Source organism: Gallus gallus, chromosome 3, assembly GCF_016699485.2.
Source record: "Gallus gallus isolate bGalGal1 chromosome 3, bGalGal1.mat.broiler.GRCg7b, whole genome shotgun sequence".
Classification (NCBI taxonomy): Eukaryota; Metazoa; Chordata; class Aves; order Galliformes; family Phasianidae; genus Gallus; species Gallus gallus.
Genome location: NC_052534.1, coordinates 67,343,492 through 67,360,506, shown reverse-complemented (window position 1 = coordinate 67,360,506; position 17,015 = coordinate 67,343,492). Strand labels below are relative to the sequence as shown.

Here is a 17,015-nt window from a genome sequence, read left to right as displayed (position 1 = left end):
GTGCTCATGTGTATAAATCACCTAGAGATGATTTTTTTTTTTTTTTTAAGTACTTGGGGATAACAGAATAAATGCCTTGTGTTGCAATGGAGATGTGTTAGTCCTATCTCACAGTGCACGCAAATTGTTTAAGTACTGAATACCCATGATTGAAGGTGAATTCAGTGATATATGGACCGAGCCTTTAGCAAAGTGTTCCCTTCATCTCTTCCTCCTGATTTCAGACCCCATCTCGCTCACCTTTATGTTACACCAAGCCACACATCATGAAAAGAGGATTTCTCGGGGTTGCAACACTCTGTGCCTTATTAGTGTAGCAATATTCTGCATAGGCAGAGAGAAACAGGAGGCTGCCATCCATCTGTTCTGCCTCCAGCCTCCAGCAGCACTCAGGTGCTTTTCTTTTCTATCCACGTAGTTTTCAGTGTAGCCTTTACGCTTATTAATCAGCATTGATAAAAGTCACAAAAAGCTGCGTGTAGAATAGATTGTATGAAAACAACTGTGTTATTTGGAAATTGCAGCACATTATGTGCTGGCATTCTCTACAGATAAAGTGCTGAATGCATTTCTGTTGTTATCACCATGATGAGTCTCCCTGCACTATACTGACTTCAAATATTTAACAGCAATGTTTTTCTTTGGAAAACAAATTATTTGAGGCACATCACATGAGGTGTCTACAGCAAAGTGTAGTAACTGCAGAATAAGCTGTGTTTGCTCCTTAATAACTGGTAAACTCATTCAGTGATCAGGTGGAGCACACGTGGAGCATGGGTCTGTGCACGTGTCTATACACGGGTATAAGATCTTTCATGAAGTTTGCACTTCATTTCTCTCTGCCCAATGCTCAGATGGACTTTCTGGTATTTCTGATGGGGTTTTTTCTGTGATAAGAACACAAGATGGCTTGGCCCTAACGCCTTGCTTCTCCTTCACCGATCCATAGAGAAGCCCACCATAAGTGTTATATGCTTCCCCAATCCACGTTTGCATTTTTTTCAGTGAGGTGGAGATTCATTCCCATGCCCATCTCCCAGCTGTGCTGCCCATCACCTTGAACCTTCCTCTTCCCACTGCTGCCCACAGCCCGCGCCATCTGAACACCAACACCCAACTGTGTGTCCCCCTGCATTTTGCTGCAGATTTTCCCTTATTAGCTTTAATCTCCTGTTCTGCATTCATTTTGCCAACAGATGAATGTTCTTCAAGCAGATGCTGAGTATTACTACTCTCTGAAAGGCGCTTTGATGTACTCTGTATAACTACTGCTAGCAAATAATTCCTGGGGAGAACCACTGATAGAACTGAGCCCTACAAATCTTAAGACAAATTGGGTGGTTTATTTTTGTGGGACTGGAAATGCAGTTGTATGGGGGTTTCCATTTATTTGGTAGCAAAATGGAGAAGGAAAGACTGAAATAAAAGATAAATGAAGGCAGATAAAGGAAGAAGAGCCTTTTAAGCTTTTAATGTGAAGGGTTAAAAAAGAGGGCAACATGGGAGAGGAGAAAAACAGAGCTGAAAAGCTGAAGAACATCCAAGCAAAATTCAGCAAACTCCTTGAAAAATAAAATTTGCTATAAAACCTGTCCAATGAAAACAGCTTAGGCACAAGGCCCCCTTATCCTCCTTCCCCTCGGCTCTGTCCTCTCCCCAGTGGTGTCAACCTGCCCCAGTGTGAGCAGTCCTGGGAATGAGGGAACCCACAGCACACAGTGCTCTGAATGTTCTCCGCAGCCATGGAACACATGGAATGGCTTGAATGACAAAAAGTCATCACCTTGAGGATCATCCTTTTCCTCTCAGGAGCAATGAGAGATCAGGTGTGTCTCACTGGTAATGCACTCTACACTGGGATGGGTAGAGGTTTTGTCACTGCTGGCTGTAGGCAGATACCTGTGCGATGCCTGTCAGTCTGACTGCATAAAATATGGACGTGATGGATAACAGATATTTATATCAATATTTAACAAGTTTAGTAATGGAAATTCCTGTTTCAACCTTCACTTAAACCTTTTAAAATCAAGGACTGCACTCCTAACTTCAGATATCTCCTGAAGGAATAATACAGTTCTGCATCTAAAACATAGTTAAAGATGCACCTGAAGCTAAAACCAAGTTGCAATCACATTTTACCTGATTAGGGCTCTCAGAAGGTGTCTGTGCTTCCTCCATGTGATGGAACGTGTAAGGCTTGAATTCAATACTTGTACCCAGCAGTACTTTTTCTGTAGTAGATATCACCTCATCCATTATGCTTCATGCACTTATGCCCATCATTTTATCCACATGCCTTATGCATACCTTTTAATATAGTAAAAAACACGTTTTTTCCTTTCTTTAAATTCCACATCATAGCCTAGCTCCATGCTCAAGAAGAAATGAAGAAATGGCTTCTTTGGTACCACTGACAGACACAGCTAAATCTCTTGATCTGTTTGAAGCAGTAAAAAAAATGCACTAAAGCAATTTTCTTTTTCTTTTTGTCAACGTATCTGGTATGGCTACTGATGGCATTTCAGTGATGGTAAAAAAGAAGGACTTATAAAATTAATACAAGATGATGCAATTGCCACCGGCAACTCGCATTTGATGAAATATCACTGCATTGTACATCAAGAAAAATTATTTGTGAAAGCTTTAAATATGGATAATGTCATGCAAATTGTCATCAAAGCTGTCAATTTATTTAAGTTTGAGGGACTGAATCATCACCAGTTCCAGGAGTTCCTTACAAGTGTGGATGCTGATTATGGGGATGTCATTGACTTTTCTGAAGGAAGGTGGCTAAGTTGGGATAAAATGCTAGAAAGTTGTTGTGATTTGTGAAATGAAATCATGTCCTTTGTGGAATAGAAAGTAAAACCTGTGCCAGAATGTGAAGACTAAAAACGGCTCACAGTTACAGCATTTTTGGTGGAAAGGTACCTTCTAACTCAGACCATTCTTCGATTCTATGATTCCATGATTTGATCACTCATTTAAATGCACCTTCAAGTTGAAAATCAACTTATTTGTGCTATGTTTCAAACCAAAACAGCATTTGAAATGAAACTTAAATTGGGGCAATCTCAAGTTGTGGCAAATAATTTTATGCATTTTGATACATTGGCTAAACACAGTTCTGTGAACAGCGAAAGACCTGAAGCTGTGCTTTCCATTTTGATAAAAGAATTTGAGAATAGGTCTCAAGATTTCAAAAAAAAATCATCAGTGTTTTGGTATATTTGCAACTCCATTTTCAGTCAGTATAAATGCATTACCTGTGAGTTTTCAACTGGAATACATAGAGTTGCAATCAAACATCCAACTCAAAGAAAAATTTGGTCATATCTCTTTTCTAGGCTTTTATAAGCCCTGTATTACCACTTCACAATCATGCCATATTCGTGTTGTCACTTTCTGGCAGTACAAACATTTGCGAACAATTACTGTCAAGGATGAAGTACAGGAAGAGTAATATTTCATCAAAAATCTCTGACAAACACCTCGAGAACTTAGAAAGAATTGCAGCCACTGCCATCAAACCAGACACTGACTCACTGATTTCACAAAAGCAAGGTCAAATATCTCACCAGGTTTATGTTTTTGTTGCTCTCTGCTTTTTTATGTTTCAATAAAAAATACATTAAGAGTAGTTTTTTTACTTATATTCATTAACTGTATTGCACATTTTATACGCGGCCCAAGACAACTTCTGTTTGCTCAATGCAGCCCAGGCAAGCCAAAAGGTTGGCACCCATGGATTAGTGGGTTGGTGATAATGGGTTGATAGTTGGACTAGGTGATCTTAGCAGTCTTTTCCAACCGTAGCGATTTTGTGATTCTATGATTCTATGTCTCCGGAGGTACAACAGCCAGGAGGAAGGAGACTTGCCCTTGGGCTGGCTGCTGGAGGAAGAGCCGATATTAAATTTGAGATTTCACCATGGCTGGATGGTTTGTGCTTCCTTCTTTAAGTCTGACCTTAGTATTTTATTTATTGTTTAAGGGATAATGTTCATGCCAGAGGAATATATGAGGCAATAAATGGCCTTTGCAGGTAATTAAATGCTGAAGAGATCCAAAGCTACTGATAGCCATAAAAGCCATTTATTCTGCATGTGCTGTGAAGCCAGAAGCACCATTCCTCATAGCGTGCAATGAGACAAGATTAAACAAGCCACAGTACTTGAAAGGGGAAAGACAACATTTTTCTTGTCCTCTCAGGGCTTGAAATTTCTGAGCTGCTGTTTATTTGGTGCTTTGAACAGTCAATATTGAACGTAATAATATGTAGTTTTCTACCATGTTATTCTTTTTCTTCTAGCAGTTTTAGAAGGGCTTTGCACACGGTGACAAGAACTGCTGCTGTCGTTGGACAGATGCTCAAATAAAGGCACAGCAAGGAAGGGTGCCTTGCTCATGCAGTCAGTGGGAAAGTCGCTGATAAACCCAGCTCCTGCACTTAGCCTGGTGCCTTGCCTGCTGCTCACACTCACGTAGTGCACATAGCACTTCTCAGCCCATCTTTTCTGTACGTGCACATAGGAGGAGCACACCTTGTGACACAAAAATTTGGCGATGTAGCAGGGTGTCTCTAGCTGCTGACTGCAGAGGGTGTGAATGGGGGCACTGAGCAAGATCCCTGCTCTGCTGGCTTCTCATTCATGTTGCCCCAGCACACTGGAAGAATTATTTGCAGTTGAATGAGACTTTGTCTTTTTAGCTGAAAATTCACTACCACTTCTATGGAAAATTTTACAGTGCAGGTCTAAGGTGCTTTGAATCCAGTTGCCATGGGGGCAGGTGACATCTCAAACTTCACTATGATGCAGACCTGAGGCTGGGCATCTCCTGGACAAGTCCCTCCCATAGCTGCTTCCCACAAATTGTTTTCACAGCTCTACATCACCTCACAGCTGACAATACCATACAGAAGACAGAGCAGCAGGGTGGGTTTGTCCCCAGATGTGCCAAGCCACTGACTCAGGTTGGATATTAGGAAAAATTTCTGCTCAGAGAGGTGAGGCATTGGCACAGGCTGCCCAGGGATGCGGTGGAGTCACCATCCCTGGAGGTGTTCAAGAACCATGTAGATGCCACACTGAGGGATGCGATTAGTGTGCATGGTGGGGATGGGATGACCATTGGACTAGATGATCTTAATGGTCTTTTCCAACCTTAATGATTCTGTGATTCTGTGACTGTGGGAGGGGGTCTGGGCACATGTTGCAAGAGGCATTATTAACTCAGGCACAGGGAGGGTGATGCAGTGTCAGCAGGGCTGACTGCAGACACAGGCTCTGGGTGCTAGCTCCGAGGCATGTCAACATCACTGTAAGTGATATACGCATGCATCAACAAATCCCACCTGGCCCACGTGAGCCATTAACATCTGGCAGCTGACTGCAAGCACAGGTGAGTAATGGCTCAGGGGCATGCGCTGCAGGGCAAGGTTAAAAGGTGGCTCCTGTATGGTGTAAGTGAATTAATATGACTGGACACGATGCCGGCCTCGCCTTTCACATCTGCCAGTGTAAATCAAGAGTAACTGCACCGAAGTCAATACATGTGTTAAATTCATTGGTACACAGAGGCTGAAAGGCACATGGTTTTAAAGAAAAGAACATCTCGATTATGAGCTGGAAATCAGACACAATGAAAAATGGGGCTGCTTTGCATGGCTTCCCGTGGTGCTTTATTATGGCCCTGCACCTTCCATGCAAGATCTGTTCCAATTGAGGCTCTCTCAGACCTGTCTGCACAAAGGCCTCCCATTGTCCTTCATTATCGCCACTGCGTAGAGCCCCTGTCCCTGCTCGGTGAAGCAGAGGGGCCTCTGTGCTGACCTTGCTGCAGAGAAATTCTGGCTTCCAGGGAGGAGGGAAGGAGATTTAGGCAATGCAACACCTCACAGAGACTCAGAGGCTCAGGCTCCAGTGCTATTGAGTACAGCCTTTCATTAGGAATAGGAATATTGTTTATCTGCCTGCAAGAAAAGCAGCCTCGGAGTCAATCTCCTGGGGTCCAGTGCCACATCTTCCACGCCTTGCAACCAATAATGCAACATTGCTAATGATAACCTGCTGGAGTAAAAAACAGGCAGCAGCCAGGCTGGGATAAGCTGTGTGATGGCAGAACCCGACTCTCAGCACTCATGTCTCAACACTCACTTCTGCAGTGAAATGGTGGAGGGGGACATGTTCAGGCTGTGTCAGCCATGGCAGAAACTATGAAGCCTTTCATCATATACAGCATCACCACGCAAAAGCAAAAGCAAAAGCAAAAGCAAATGCAAAATTACATTGCTTTTCACTGTTGGCTCCTTCTTTTCCTCCATGATGTTTAAGAGTAGCAGCTGGATTTCTCTGCACTGAAATATTTCTGCCCCATGCGCACACCCCTCTCTCAGCTTTAGTGTGTAATGTACACCTTTCAATTATTCCCGGCAAACAAGCAATTTGTGGAATGCAGTTGCAGACATGAAAACACCTTTCTCACATTGTAGACATGAAAACACGTAACTGAGTGCACGAGAGAGAGTGTGCCTCCTTAGCACCCATATCACTGTTAACGAAAGGCAGCAAAATAATTTAAGTTGGGGTGGTCCTGCTACTGAAACCATCACTTCGTACCTCTCTTTCAGTTCCTTTGAAACTTCTACCCCAGGGCCAGATATAGTTGAGGAGGCCAGAATTTATGGGAGAAAACCAGTAGAAACAGGGACAATGGGGCTACACAATCCTTGTTTCCTTAGAAAGAGTGATTGAAGAGGCATAAAACAATCAGAAGATCGTCCCTGTCAATGCTGAGGCTCCTCAACACAGTGGTTCTCAGCTAAGAACTTCTTCTGTAGCCAGCAGGAAAGACACTGTGCATCTGTGTGCTGCTTCCCCCTGGAAAGATCTCCCAGGGACCTGCATTGCTCTAGCATATCTCTAGCACATCCAGCCATCTCTTCAGCACTATCAAACCTGGAGCATACATTGACAGGGCAGCCTACCTGCCTCGATACGTCTGTCCTCGTACACCTCCACGCTTTCTGACATGGCGCCGTACTGCTGGAAGGGCTGATTGCTGAAGAGGTGCTCACACAGGAGGCTGCGGCACAACTTCTTCAGGAAGCGCAGGACATACCCGATGCTGTTCACTGACAGCAGGTTCAGGAGGTGCTGCTTCCCCTCAAAAAATGCTGAGACTGGAAAGCAAACAAGAGTGACTCAATACCCAGCAAGGTATGGATGGTTATCATTTGGGAGCAGGGAAGAAGATTTCACACTAATGTTTGTCTGCATGTCTTAAAGTATTTTACCCAATCACCCCACCTGAAGTTCAAAACAGACTAGAAGAGCTTAAGGAGCTGAATTCATGTGACCCAGATCACTTCTCCCTGGGAGCACTGAAAAATGCAGCCTGGTATGAATGGCAGTGCAAGGATATGTGAGGGAGGCATCCAACTGAAAACTGCACTATATGATCAAAAGTAGGCAATTACAATGCAATTCCCAAAGTTCTAAAGAAAATGAGAAGATGAGGATTAAAGATGTGGCTGTGAACAGAATAAAAGGTACCAGGGTTCTGCTGAGGAGTGGTCTGCCTGACTAAATCAGGAGTCTTCGTTTAGTGGCATAACTGCACATATAGGCAAGGGAGGGGTGGTGGTGGTGGTGGTCCATCTGGTATTCCTTAACCCAGGAGAAATCTTTCATTAAAGTGGAAACCACAGTGTGTGAGAGGTGAGTGAGGAGAAGACTACAGGCTCTGCCAGTCGGACAGCCCTTGTGCTCAAGAGGAAAGGGCTGGCACAAGAACATGCTGCTGATGCTGCAAGCTGGAAAGCGTTTTCAATGGAGAAGAGGACACAGATGTCACACAGAAAGGACTGGCTAATCTTGAAAATTGGACATACAATACTAAGAATAAAGGCTATATACATATATTTATATATATATATACTTTTTTGTTTGTTTGTTTGTTTTTCTGAGAAGCTCAACAGGATCCGATCAGAGGGAAAAAGATGGGACAAGCTCACCAGAGATGCCCACGAGCCACCCAGCTGACACATCAACGAAAAATATAAATAGATTTCCAGGAGATGCTGGTCAAAACATTCCAGGATAGAGGAAGGACTGTCAAGTCCTGGAGAAACCTGAAGTGATCTGGTGAGCACCAGTAGGATGAGAACCACTCTCTAGATATACATTAAGGTGGAATTCGAGAGTGAAAGCAAAGAAATTAAGATTCCTGGGTGAAGCTGACGAAGGAATATATTTAGCCAGAATTCAAAGAGTGCACAGGTCCCCAGAGAGGTGGAGGGGTCACAGCAGACCCAGAGGACCAATTGTAGCAGGACACATTCAAGTGCCAACAAGTTTGCAGGGAGAACTATGTGATATGGCTGCCTGAACTTCACCACCCAGAAGGCTTTTTCTAGTCCTCCATCCTCCGGTCACTACTAGTAAGTCTAGTTTTTAGTCTTAGGCTCATTATCTTCAGAATAGCTTCTGAGATTTCCTGCTGGTTTGAGCTACCATACGGGATTGCAGTCCACATCTGACTGAGGAGTCATGAGTTGAGCCATAGAAAGATGATGGCTGCCTGTGCTGCTGCTGGGATGGGAGAGAGCTGCAGTCTCAGAGCTCCACCACGACCAGAGGGCCATCATCCCTCCTGTGTGTCCAGAAGAGGTGAGAGGTTTGGGACAATGTTGGCGAGGTGACTTTAACTCAGCTACCTGAGGCCAGGCCAGCTCAGAGACAAAAGCATTTGTCAGGCCTGTCATTTGTCACAGAATGCTCAGAACAAAGCATGTGTCAGGCCTGGTGACAGTGTGACCTTCCTGCTTGCAATGAAAAACATGCAGCACAGAACCAGGAGAAAACAGTGAAGTTTTGCACTAAGTTACTCCAGTCTCACGTTTCTTTGACCAAATCTGTGTCATTCTTTGCATACTCCCACACCTGTAGTTAGGGAGAGCATAGGAGAATTAGAGGAGAGGGAATGAAGCAGCACTGACGTGCTGTTCCACAGTGTGTGGTTCCTGTACAAGTGCTACAACTGCTGGAGCTCACAGCGCTTGGCTTGACTCAGCTGCAGCAGCTCTTCAGAGAGCGTTGTTCCCACACTCCCACCGTTTCATTTCCACTGCATCCCCATATGCCAAAACAACGTTGTGACACAAATCTCCTGAAGTGATTAAAAACAATTCCCTGTTCAGTCTGAGAGACAGGCCAAGGCCTCAGCATGGGACATGAGAGGTCATCTAGACACAGTGAGAAGTGTCACTCCGGGAAGGTGAGAAGCTCCTGGGAAATTCCCTCTGATCTCTGGTTCCCTCTGATGTATTTGTTTAGTGATGCTCCATTGGAGGCTGCTGCAGGACTTCTGCAGTTCCTGCAGCTGAAAGCAGGTTCAGCTCTGGGCCTGCAGTTGGATACATCAAAAGCTGAACCCTGTGGCTTTCCTTCAGAGCAACATGTGAACCTCACACAGGGTTCCAGTGCTGCTCTTCACTGTACGACTGCATGAAAAGCTCTGCTACAGTTGTAGCCTGAGCAATGAGCACTGAGCTCTGAAGATAGCCCTGCTCCTACTCTGAGTTACTGCTGCAACACTCCTTACTAGCACATTTCACTTTCATCCCATTGACACTGGTGCAGCAGCTCATTTTACACAAGCAGAAGTGATGTCCAAAGCTGGTTGCCATCCTGTTAATGTAAATGGGGCAGCTAGGACAGGCAATGTTAGGGATCACGATAAGGCTTCAAGCGCTTTCCAGTTGTTCGCAACCCACAGCATTATAAGATTGCTGAGGTTGGCAGGTATCTCAGCATCCATCTGATCCAATTCCTGTTTGAGTTTGGACACCCACAGCAGGGCGCCCAGGCCCTCCAGGTGGCTTTATAAACCCCTGAGGAAGAGACCCCACAGCCTCTAGGCAGCCCGTGCCAGCACTCCATCACATGCACAGCACAGAACTGCTGTCTGGTACTCAGAGAGAGCCTCCTGTGCTCCAGTTTGTGCCCACTGCTTCTTGCCCTGGCACCAGACACCACTGAAAAGAGCCAAGCTATGTGATCTTTGCACCCTCCCCCCCCAGGTATTTACAGACACTGATGAGCCTCCTCTTCTCCAGGCTGAGCAGGCCCAGCTCTCTCAGCCTTTCCTCACAGCAGAGATGTCCCAGATCTCTTCAGCATCTTGGTGCTGCTTTACAGTTGGGTGCCCTGGTGCCTGGGGCTGTTCCTCCCCAGGTGCAGCCTCACACTTCTCCTTGCTGAACCCCTGGAGTTCCTGTCAGCCCCTCTCTGTGCTGTTGGGGTACCTTTGGGTGGCAGCACAGCCCCCTGCTGAGTTTGGTGTCATCCATAAATTTACTGGGGTTACTGGGGAGGCTCTCTACTCCATCAGCCAGAGCATCCATGGAGTTGTTAAACATGAGTGAACCCAGTACCAACCCCTGGGGTTGTTACTGGCCTCCCACCCCTGCACAAAAATGCCGTACCTGACACCATCTCTCCTCCATAGCCTTGCTTGATGAGTGAGAAGACAGTCTTTTGCTGAAGTGCACAGTCGATGCAAGCCTGAACAGCCTGCTGCAGGACTGAGGAAGGTCTCTCAGGCCCGAAGTGCTCTGGCAGTTGCTGCACTTTCTTTTGGTCGAGGTACGGCCCCAGATTAGCTTGCTTGTTGATGTAAATGCAGACTGTGGGCACAAAATCCCAACATGGTTATTACAAAACGGCCCTCAGAGCACCCAGCAAATGCTAGCTTTATGTGTTTCTATTAATTTCATGAGCTCTTTCATTCATGAATCACTGCCATTTGTGATGGCACAGTCAGGCTTCCCTCTGCTAATTACCCGTTGCCCAAGTGAAGTTAGTGAAGCTTGGGCCTTTGCTCATAGTCACAGATGAGGACAAGCTGAGGTCAAGGAGTTCCATGCACCCAGCTGGTGAGCAGAACAGGGGCCCAGGGAGTGAAGGATAGTAATGAGCCAAGGTGTTTCAGCAACAGCTAAACTCTACCTTGAGGTGTTCTGCTGTTTTTTTTCTTCCTGTGTGTTTTTTGGGCTGGTTCATGGAGATGCCCTTTGAGAAACATTGCTCCGAGCTTAGTCTTATGAGACTTTGGTTCAAGCTTTGGCTTCTGGAGGGTGATTTCAGGGGGCCGCACTGTGCTGCAGTGCTACACCACGGGCTGTGTGAGGTTCTTGACCCTCCATGTCCAACCCTTCCTGACCCCCCATGTCCTGCATGCTGCACCACACCAATGGGACAGCTGTTGCCTGCAGCACCAAGCCCACAGGGATCACAAAGGCATCTGCAAGGGATGCAGTATGGTCCACAAGGTGGAGTAGGCAGTTTTTCTCAGTGCCATCAGGCTTGCTTGCAATAGCCAAAAAATCAGTGTTCTCCCTGTGCTTGTGTAAGCATCTTTAAGCCTGGCTGGGGCTAACCACATCTCAGAGGCACAGAGCTGGTGTTGTGGTAACTACAGGCGACCGAGACACAGCCTGAAGTCAGGCTAAAGTGAGATGTATTATAATAGCTGGCTGAGTGCACTGGAGCTGTCATCTCTCAGACAATATAACATTATCCTCTGACAGAAATCAGATATGTGACAAAAAAACATCAAGCAATGCAGAGGACATGATGACAGCTGCGTAAAGTTGGAAATAATTTACAGTTTGCATCACCATAATGAAAATCTAGTGCGACTGTCACAGCACACACTGCCACCACATCCCTCACCCAGCGGCAGAAGGGGCTCAAGCAGTATATCCTGGGTAAACAGGGCCATAATAGCCATCATAATTATTGTTACATGGCACCGTGCACCTTCAAAGCACCAAGCAAGACGAGGCACAGCGCACCCAGGGACAGCAGCAGCATGCATGGGTTGCAGGAGGCTGTCAGGTGAAGTTCGCCAGGTGCCAAGCCTCACCGGGTTTGCTAGCTTGGGCCTACCTCCGACCCTTCATCCCTGATCTGTCCAGAGCCTTCATGCACCAGCCACATCTTGCAGTGCAGCGCAATGTGAGATGCTGCTTGGCACTCTGTAGCCTTCAGATGTGACAGGACAAATGAGAATAGAATATATTATTATCGTCGCCATGCTTAGTATCATTTTGCTACCAGAGCAGATGGAAAACTTCTCCTCTGTGCATCCCAGCTAAGAAATAATGGGATTTATATGTTTAGTTTAGAACCTAATGTTATCTAATCCATTTCTCTGCTGAAATCTCAGGGTATATCTACCGTCTTGTTGATTTTCTTCTCATTTACAGCAGTTTAAAGGCATTGACCTATGTTCCTTCTGCTCTGATAAGCAAAAAGGAGTAAGACTACCATCAGAAATGAACAGGTTTGCTGTTCCTGTGAACCACTGGGGTCTAGGTGCTGGTTAACTCCCTCTTTGCCCTTCTCTTCCCATAGAGGCAAGAGATACGCCCTGCTCACACGGTGTTAGGTCTGGTCACTGTGACACAGACGGTGGGGACAGTGTTGAGCATAAAATGGTGGTGTCCATAGGATGCTGATATCTGCATTTCAAGAAGAATGGGCCCAAGGTCTCTGCCAAACTTGGCACTGTCAAAGCATAGTCCTGCAAGACAGCACTGCTGTGTGTCATTGCCAATCAGTCTGATTTGGAAAAGTCCCATTTTCACGAGCTGTGCTCGTTCTGAAGAGCACAGCAGCTGGCTGCCAGCTGTGAGATCTGTTCACCCCCTTGCTGCAGCATTCTTCAGTCCACATACCTGTAAGAGCCTGTGGGGTGGTCGATTTGGGGACGGTGGCTGCATCCTGTGGGATTGAGCTCACATCAGGCTCTGGCGTGCTTCTTGGTGGAGAGATTGCTAGGGGAGTCATCAGGACACGAGACTTCAGCTGCAAAAAACCCCAGTTGTGTGGGAAACAAAAACAAACACCAGATATTCCAGTTTCGCTCTGCATGTGTCCCTCCCCAGCAGCTCCCACCTGGGAGCAATTTGCAGCCGCAGGCCGGGAACTCTGCCCTGGCAGGAGGCAGGAGCCCACAGCCGGGCTGATTTGCAGCAGGCAGCAACACTTCCAGTTATGGGATGCAAATATTATGCCACCCATGGGGCAGTTATTTACACCTGAGCAAATTGGGCGTAACGCTCTAACAAATCAGAGCAATGGCATTTTACAACCTGTTTCATGCCTGCGTAAATAATTCCCAGTGATTCACAACAGGGGAGACATGGGTGTTTTATCCATATCATACTTCAGGGCTAAATTCTGCTCCCGATTATGGGGGTGTAGAACTTCTGTGGATCCAGCGGCACCACGAGGCTCCTTTGGGTTGGCACCTGTGTAAATAAGCTCAGACCGTGGTCCATAGTGTGCTACTACCCGACAGTAAATAACAACTGCTGCACTGTTACACTCAGCAATCTTCATGACCCACAGCTTGGCTCGGAGAAGAAAAACAGTGGGAATTTACAGCACAACATCACCATGTATTTTAGGTAGAAATGAAGCCAGACCATTGCTACAGACCCAAACCTCCAGTAGTCCTGATGGAGAACAGAGGTTATTTGGGATAAAGATTTATGTTGTTCATGATTTATGGTTGTAACCACGTAGAACAAGCATTGCTATGTCAGTGTGACAGTAAGAACAGGAAATGGAGGACGGGAGAGGGGAGGCTGCTGGGCCTACCACCACCAAAGGGAGTTTTTTGCTATTAAATCTTCAGGAGTTTGGGTCCTTCCCCAGGTATTGGCTTATCCCAGCAAGGGCTTCACTGTAAGAGGACTTTAGGGTCTCTCTTGCTTTCAGTATCATGGTAGCTAGTACAGGGATGGTATCCATCAAAACAAACAAAACAGCTGTTTCACTTGCCCCCTAGCTCTTTGTCCCCGTGCCCACAGCTCAGTGGCCCCAAGCAGGGGTTCCAGTGTGCTGCCGGTGGAGGCAGAGATTTGCCAGTGCGCAGCAGCTTCTTCCACCTGGTACCTGGTGCTGGGGGCACAGGCAGGCTGCTGTTTGAGAGCAAAGAAAGAGAAGGCAAGCGTTGTCAACACTCAGCAGCTTGCAAGCTCCTTCTTGGCAGTCTGTTGGTGTAGTGAGAGGTTTACTGCAAACATAATTGCAACCGTACGTGCTCTTCAGCCTCTGGGTACAGATAAATGCCATTTTTATTAGGGGTAGAAGAGACTATGCCTTCATTTGATCAAAATTAAACAATGCCTGATAACAAGAGACAGCACAGTAGTGAACGCAGCTAAAATACCGTCTGGGTACTGAAACCCACAGCAGTCCCTGTGTCTCACTAAGTGCTGATCCAGGTATTTAAATTAAAGGTGTCTTTTCTTGGGCTGGCTCTTCTCTATCAGAAACCCAATCCACCAGCCAAATGAGAGCTGGGCAATAGAGAGAATGTGCAGATAGAAGCGAAAGAAGTGGTGAAAAAGAGAGAAAGAGAGATGGGGAAGCCAGGGCACTTTGGGAATTCCTTGCAGTAAGGCTTTCAAACTGGCTTTTGAAAGCCAAATGCCATAAATGGACTGAATACAGCATGAGATAAAAAAGGCAATGGTTGCTTTAAAACACACCACACAACAGCCCTGGTCTTACTGACCATGGAAAAGGGACCAGAGGAAGCTTGTAGGGGAGAAAACAAGAATGTCTGCTTGGCAAAGTCATTGTGCATTAGAGGCAGAGACCATGTGGGTATTCATCTGTTTGATGCAGGCTGTGTGCTGATCTGAGTATTCAACCACCACGACAGGGGTGACTCTGGTGAGCCCCGGGGTTTCTGATATGCCCTGCACACCCACATGGAGCAGTCAGCAGAGCTGGTATTCCTGTCATCCTGTAGCAAGAGCAGGGAGATGGGCAATAGTATTTCCCAGGTGCAGTCCTCCCCCCTCCAGGTTCTGCTGCCTGTTACTTGGATGCCCTCTAGCACCGCACACACCCTGCAGCAGCACTGCTTGGGAAGCGCAAGGAGCAGGGACAGATCCTCCCACTACTAGGCAGGGCTGCTGGACAGATCTCTTCCTAACCAGATTTAGAATCCCAGGAAGAATTCTGTGCTTAGGGAAAATGTAGTGTTTTATGGCTTGTGGGTGCCCCATCCCTGGAGGTTCTCAAGGCCAGGTTGGATGGGCAGCTGAGCTGGGGGGTGGCAGCCCTGCCCACTGCAGGGGTTGGGGCTGGCTGGGCTTTGAGGTCTGTTCCCGGCCAAGCCACTCTGCGGTTGTGTGATTCTCTGGCAAACAGCTGGCATCAGGTACAAAATGATTCTTGGAGAAAGAGCTAGTGAAATTTCATAACTGAGTCTGCAAAAAAGAACAAACAGGTGAGTGGGGAAAGCAGCTTTGCTTTGAGGTGAAGCGTGGTGAGATGTCAGTTTAGGAGGACGCGGACATTTGCTTGAATATCTATGAAAACAGGCAATGGGTCATCTGGTTATAAAGAGTATGTGATTAAAAATGTACGGTATTCACATCTTGGTCAAAATAAATTTAAATCTAGGCTGTAAATTCCTCGTTTGCTAAAAATTCAGAAGTATTTTTCCATCTGCTCTGTAATAATTCGGCTATCGGGTTGCTATAAAGAATTTGGTTGCCTGCCACTTGGCCATGGTCATTCTTTAAAGTGCATTTAAGTCCCACGGCATCTGAAAGTTGTACAATTAGCGAGCTAATTAAATCAAGCTCCAGTTCCCCACCAAAAAGGCAATCTTTGACTCGTGCTCAGACAGAGCTCCTCGAGCGTCTGCTTCAGAACCCTGAGCCATCAATTGGAATAGCATTTCTTGCTGCTAGCTGCCGCTCCCCATGGAATAACATCATCCCGATGGCAGTGCCCGACTGCCCTGACACTGTGATCCAGAGCACAACGCCATGGCAGCGCCACAGCAAAGCTGAGCCTTCCTCTCCGGTTCTCCCGTGCACAGACTGGTGTTGGGCAAAAGGCTTTCTCACAGGAGGAGGGGTGTGATTGGGGTGGAGCAGAATGTGCTACCAGCATGATTTTTTCACGTTACAGATCCTTTGCAAATGGACGGACAGGCTGCTGACACACCACGCACAGGGTCACAGTGAGATCTGGCAAACCACTCAGGGCTCCATTTCACCACATCTCCGCAGTGTTATTACACCAGAATTGAACAGTTTTAATCTAGAGAGCCTACAAGTGACCCAGCATCACTGATAACAGCGTTGGTAACCGCAAGTGACTGAAGTAAATCAATTCAGATGTTTCCATCCTGAAGTTTTAACTTAATACTGAAGCAAACAATACTTTCTCAGTAAGTATTTCCATATGCCACGTTTTACAAAAGAAAGCAACAAAAAACTAGAAGTATTCTGTTTTTTTTTAGTAGGGTGGAAGAGGAAGCAGCTCCTCTTGCTTTCTCCACCCAACACTTGCACAAAGCTGCCTCCTTTCCCGCATTTCCCCTGGAATCCTAGGGCAAAACCTATCACAAATAGCAGGGGGGGAAGAAGGAGTGTGAAAAACACATATCTACCTTGTGTCCGGGCTTCCTCCCTCTCTTCTTTGGGATCTTTACGACCGGCAGAGCCCCGCTGGGTGCAGAGAAGAGGCTTTGGACGGTCACCTTGATGGGTGCAGGCTGCAACGGGGGCCGGCCTCGCTTCCGCCCTGCGATGCGGGGGGACGGCATGGCTGCGGGGTCCCGGAGGGTGGGCAGGGGCGGTGAGTGGCTCATCTCAGGAGCTGTGGGTCAGCCAGGAGCGGGGAGAAAGAAGAAAAGAGCTTTCTACTCAGTTTTTTCGTTCCATGGCTTTTCATCAGCACACCGAGCAGTAGCACGTTTCCTCACATCGTCATTTTGTCTTTTACTGTGGACCATAAAGCAGTGACAAATACGCTACGGGCATGCACTCCTTGGTGCAATGCACTGACCGCCTTCAGCTCAGCTGCTCCAAAGTGAGACCAGCCCCCAGGCATGCCCAGTTCTCCCTGCTGACTGTGAGTACAGTGCAGGGAGCTGCATCAGGTGGCAAGATCTCTATTGCAGGTGGCTAA

General features: G+C 46.6%; 1 protein-coding gene across 1 annotated transcript in view; it reads right to left on the bottom strand.

Moving 5' to 3' along the window:
* SCML4 (Scm polycomb group protein like 4) overlaps nucleotides 1-16,700 on the bottom strand; it is a 34,031-nt gene extending 17,331 nt beyond the window's left edge. Inside the window, exons 1-4 of the mRNA XM_015284549.4 lie at nucleotides 16,495-16,700; nucleotides 12,746-12,875; nucleotides 10,490-10,690; nucleotides 6,989-7,183 (exon numbers count right to left, since the gene is read on the bottom strand). Coding sequence (XP_015140035.2) covers nucleotides 6,989-7,183; nucleotides 10,490-10,690; nucleotides 12,746-12,875; nucleotides 16,495-16,695 — 727 coding nt within the window. The 5' untranslated portion in view covers nucleotides 16,696-16,700. The remainder of the gene's footprint in view (nucleotides 1-6,988; nucleotides 7,184-10,489; nucleotides 10,691-12,745; nucleotides 12,876-16,494) is intronic.
* Between the last annotated feature and the right edge of the window lie 315 nt (nucleotides 16,701-17,015).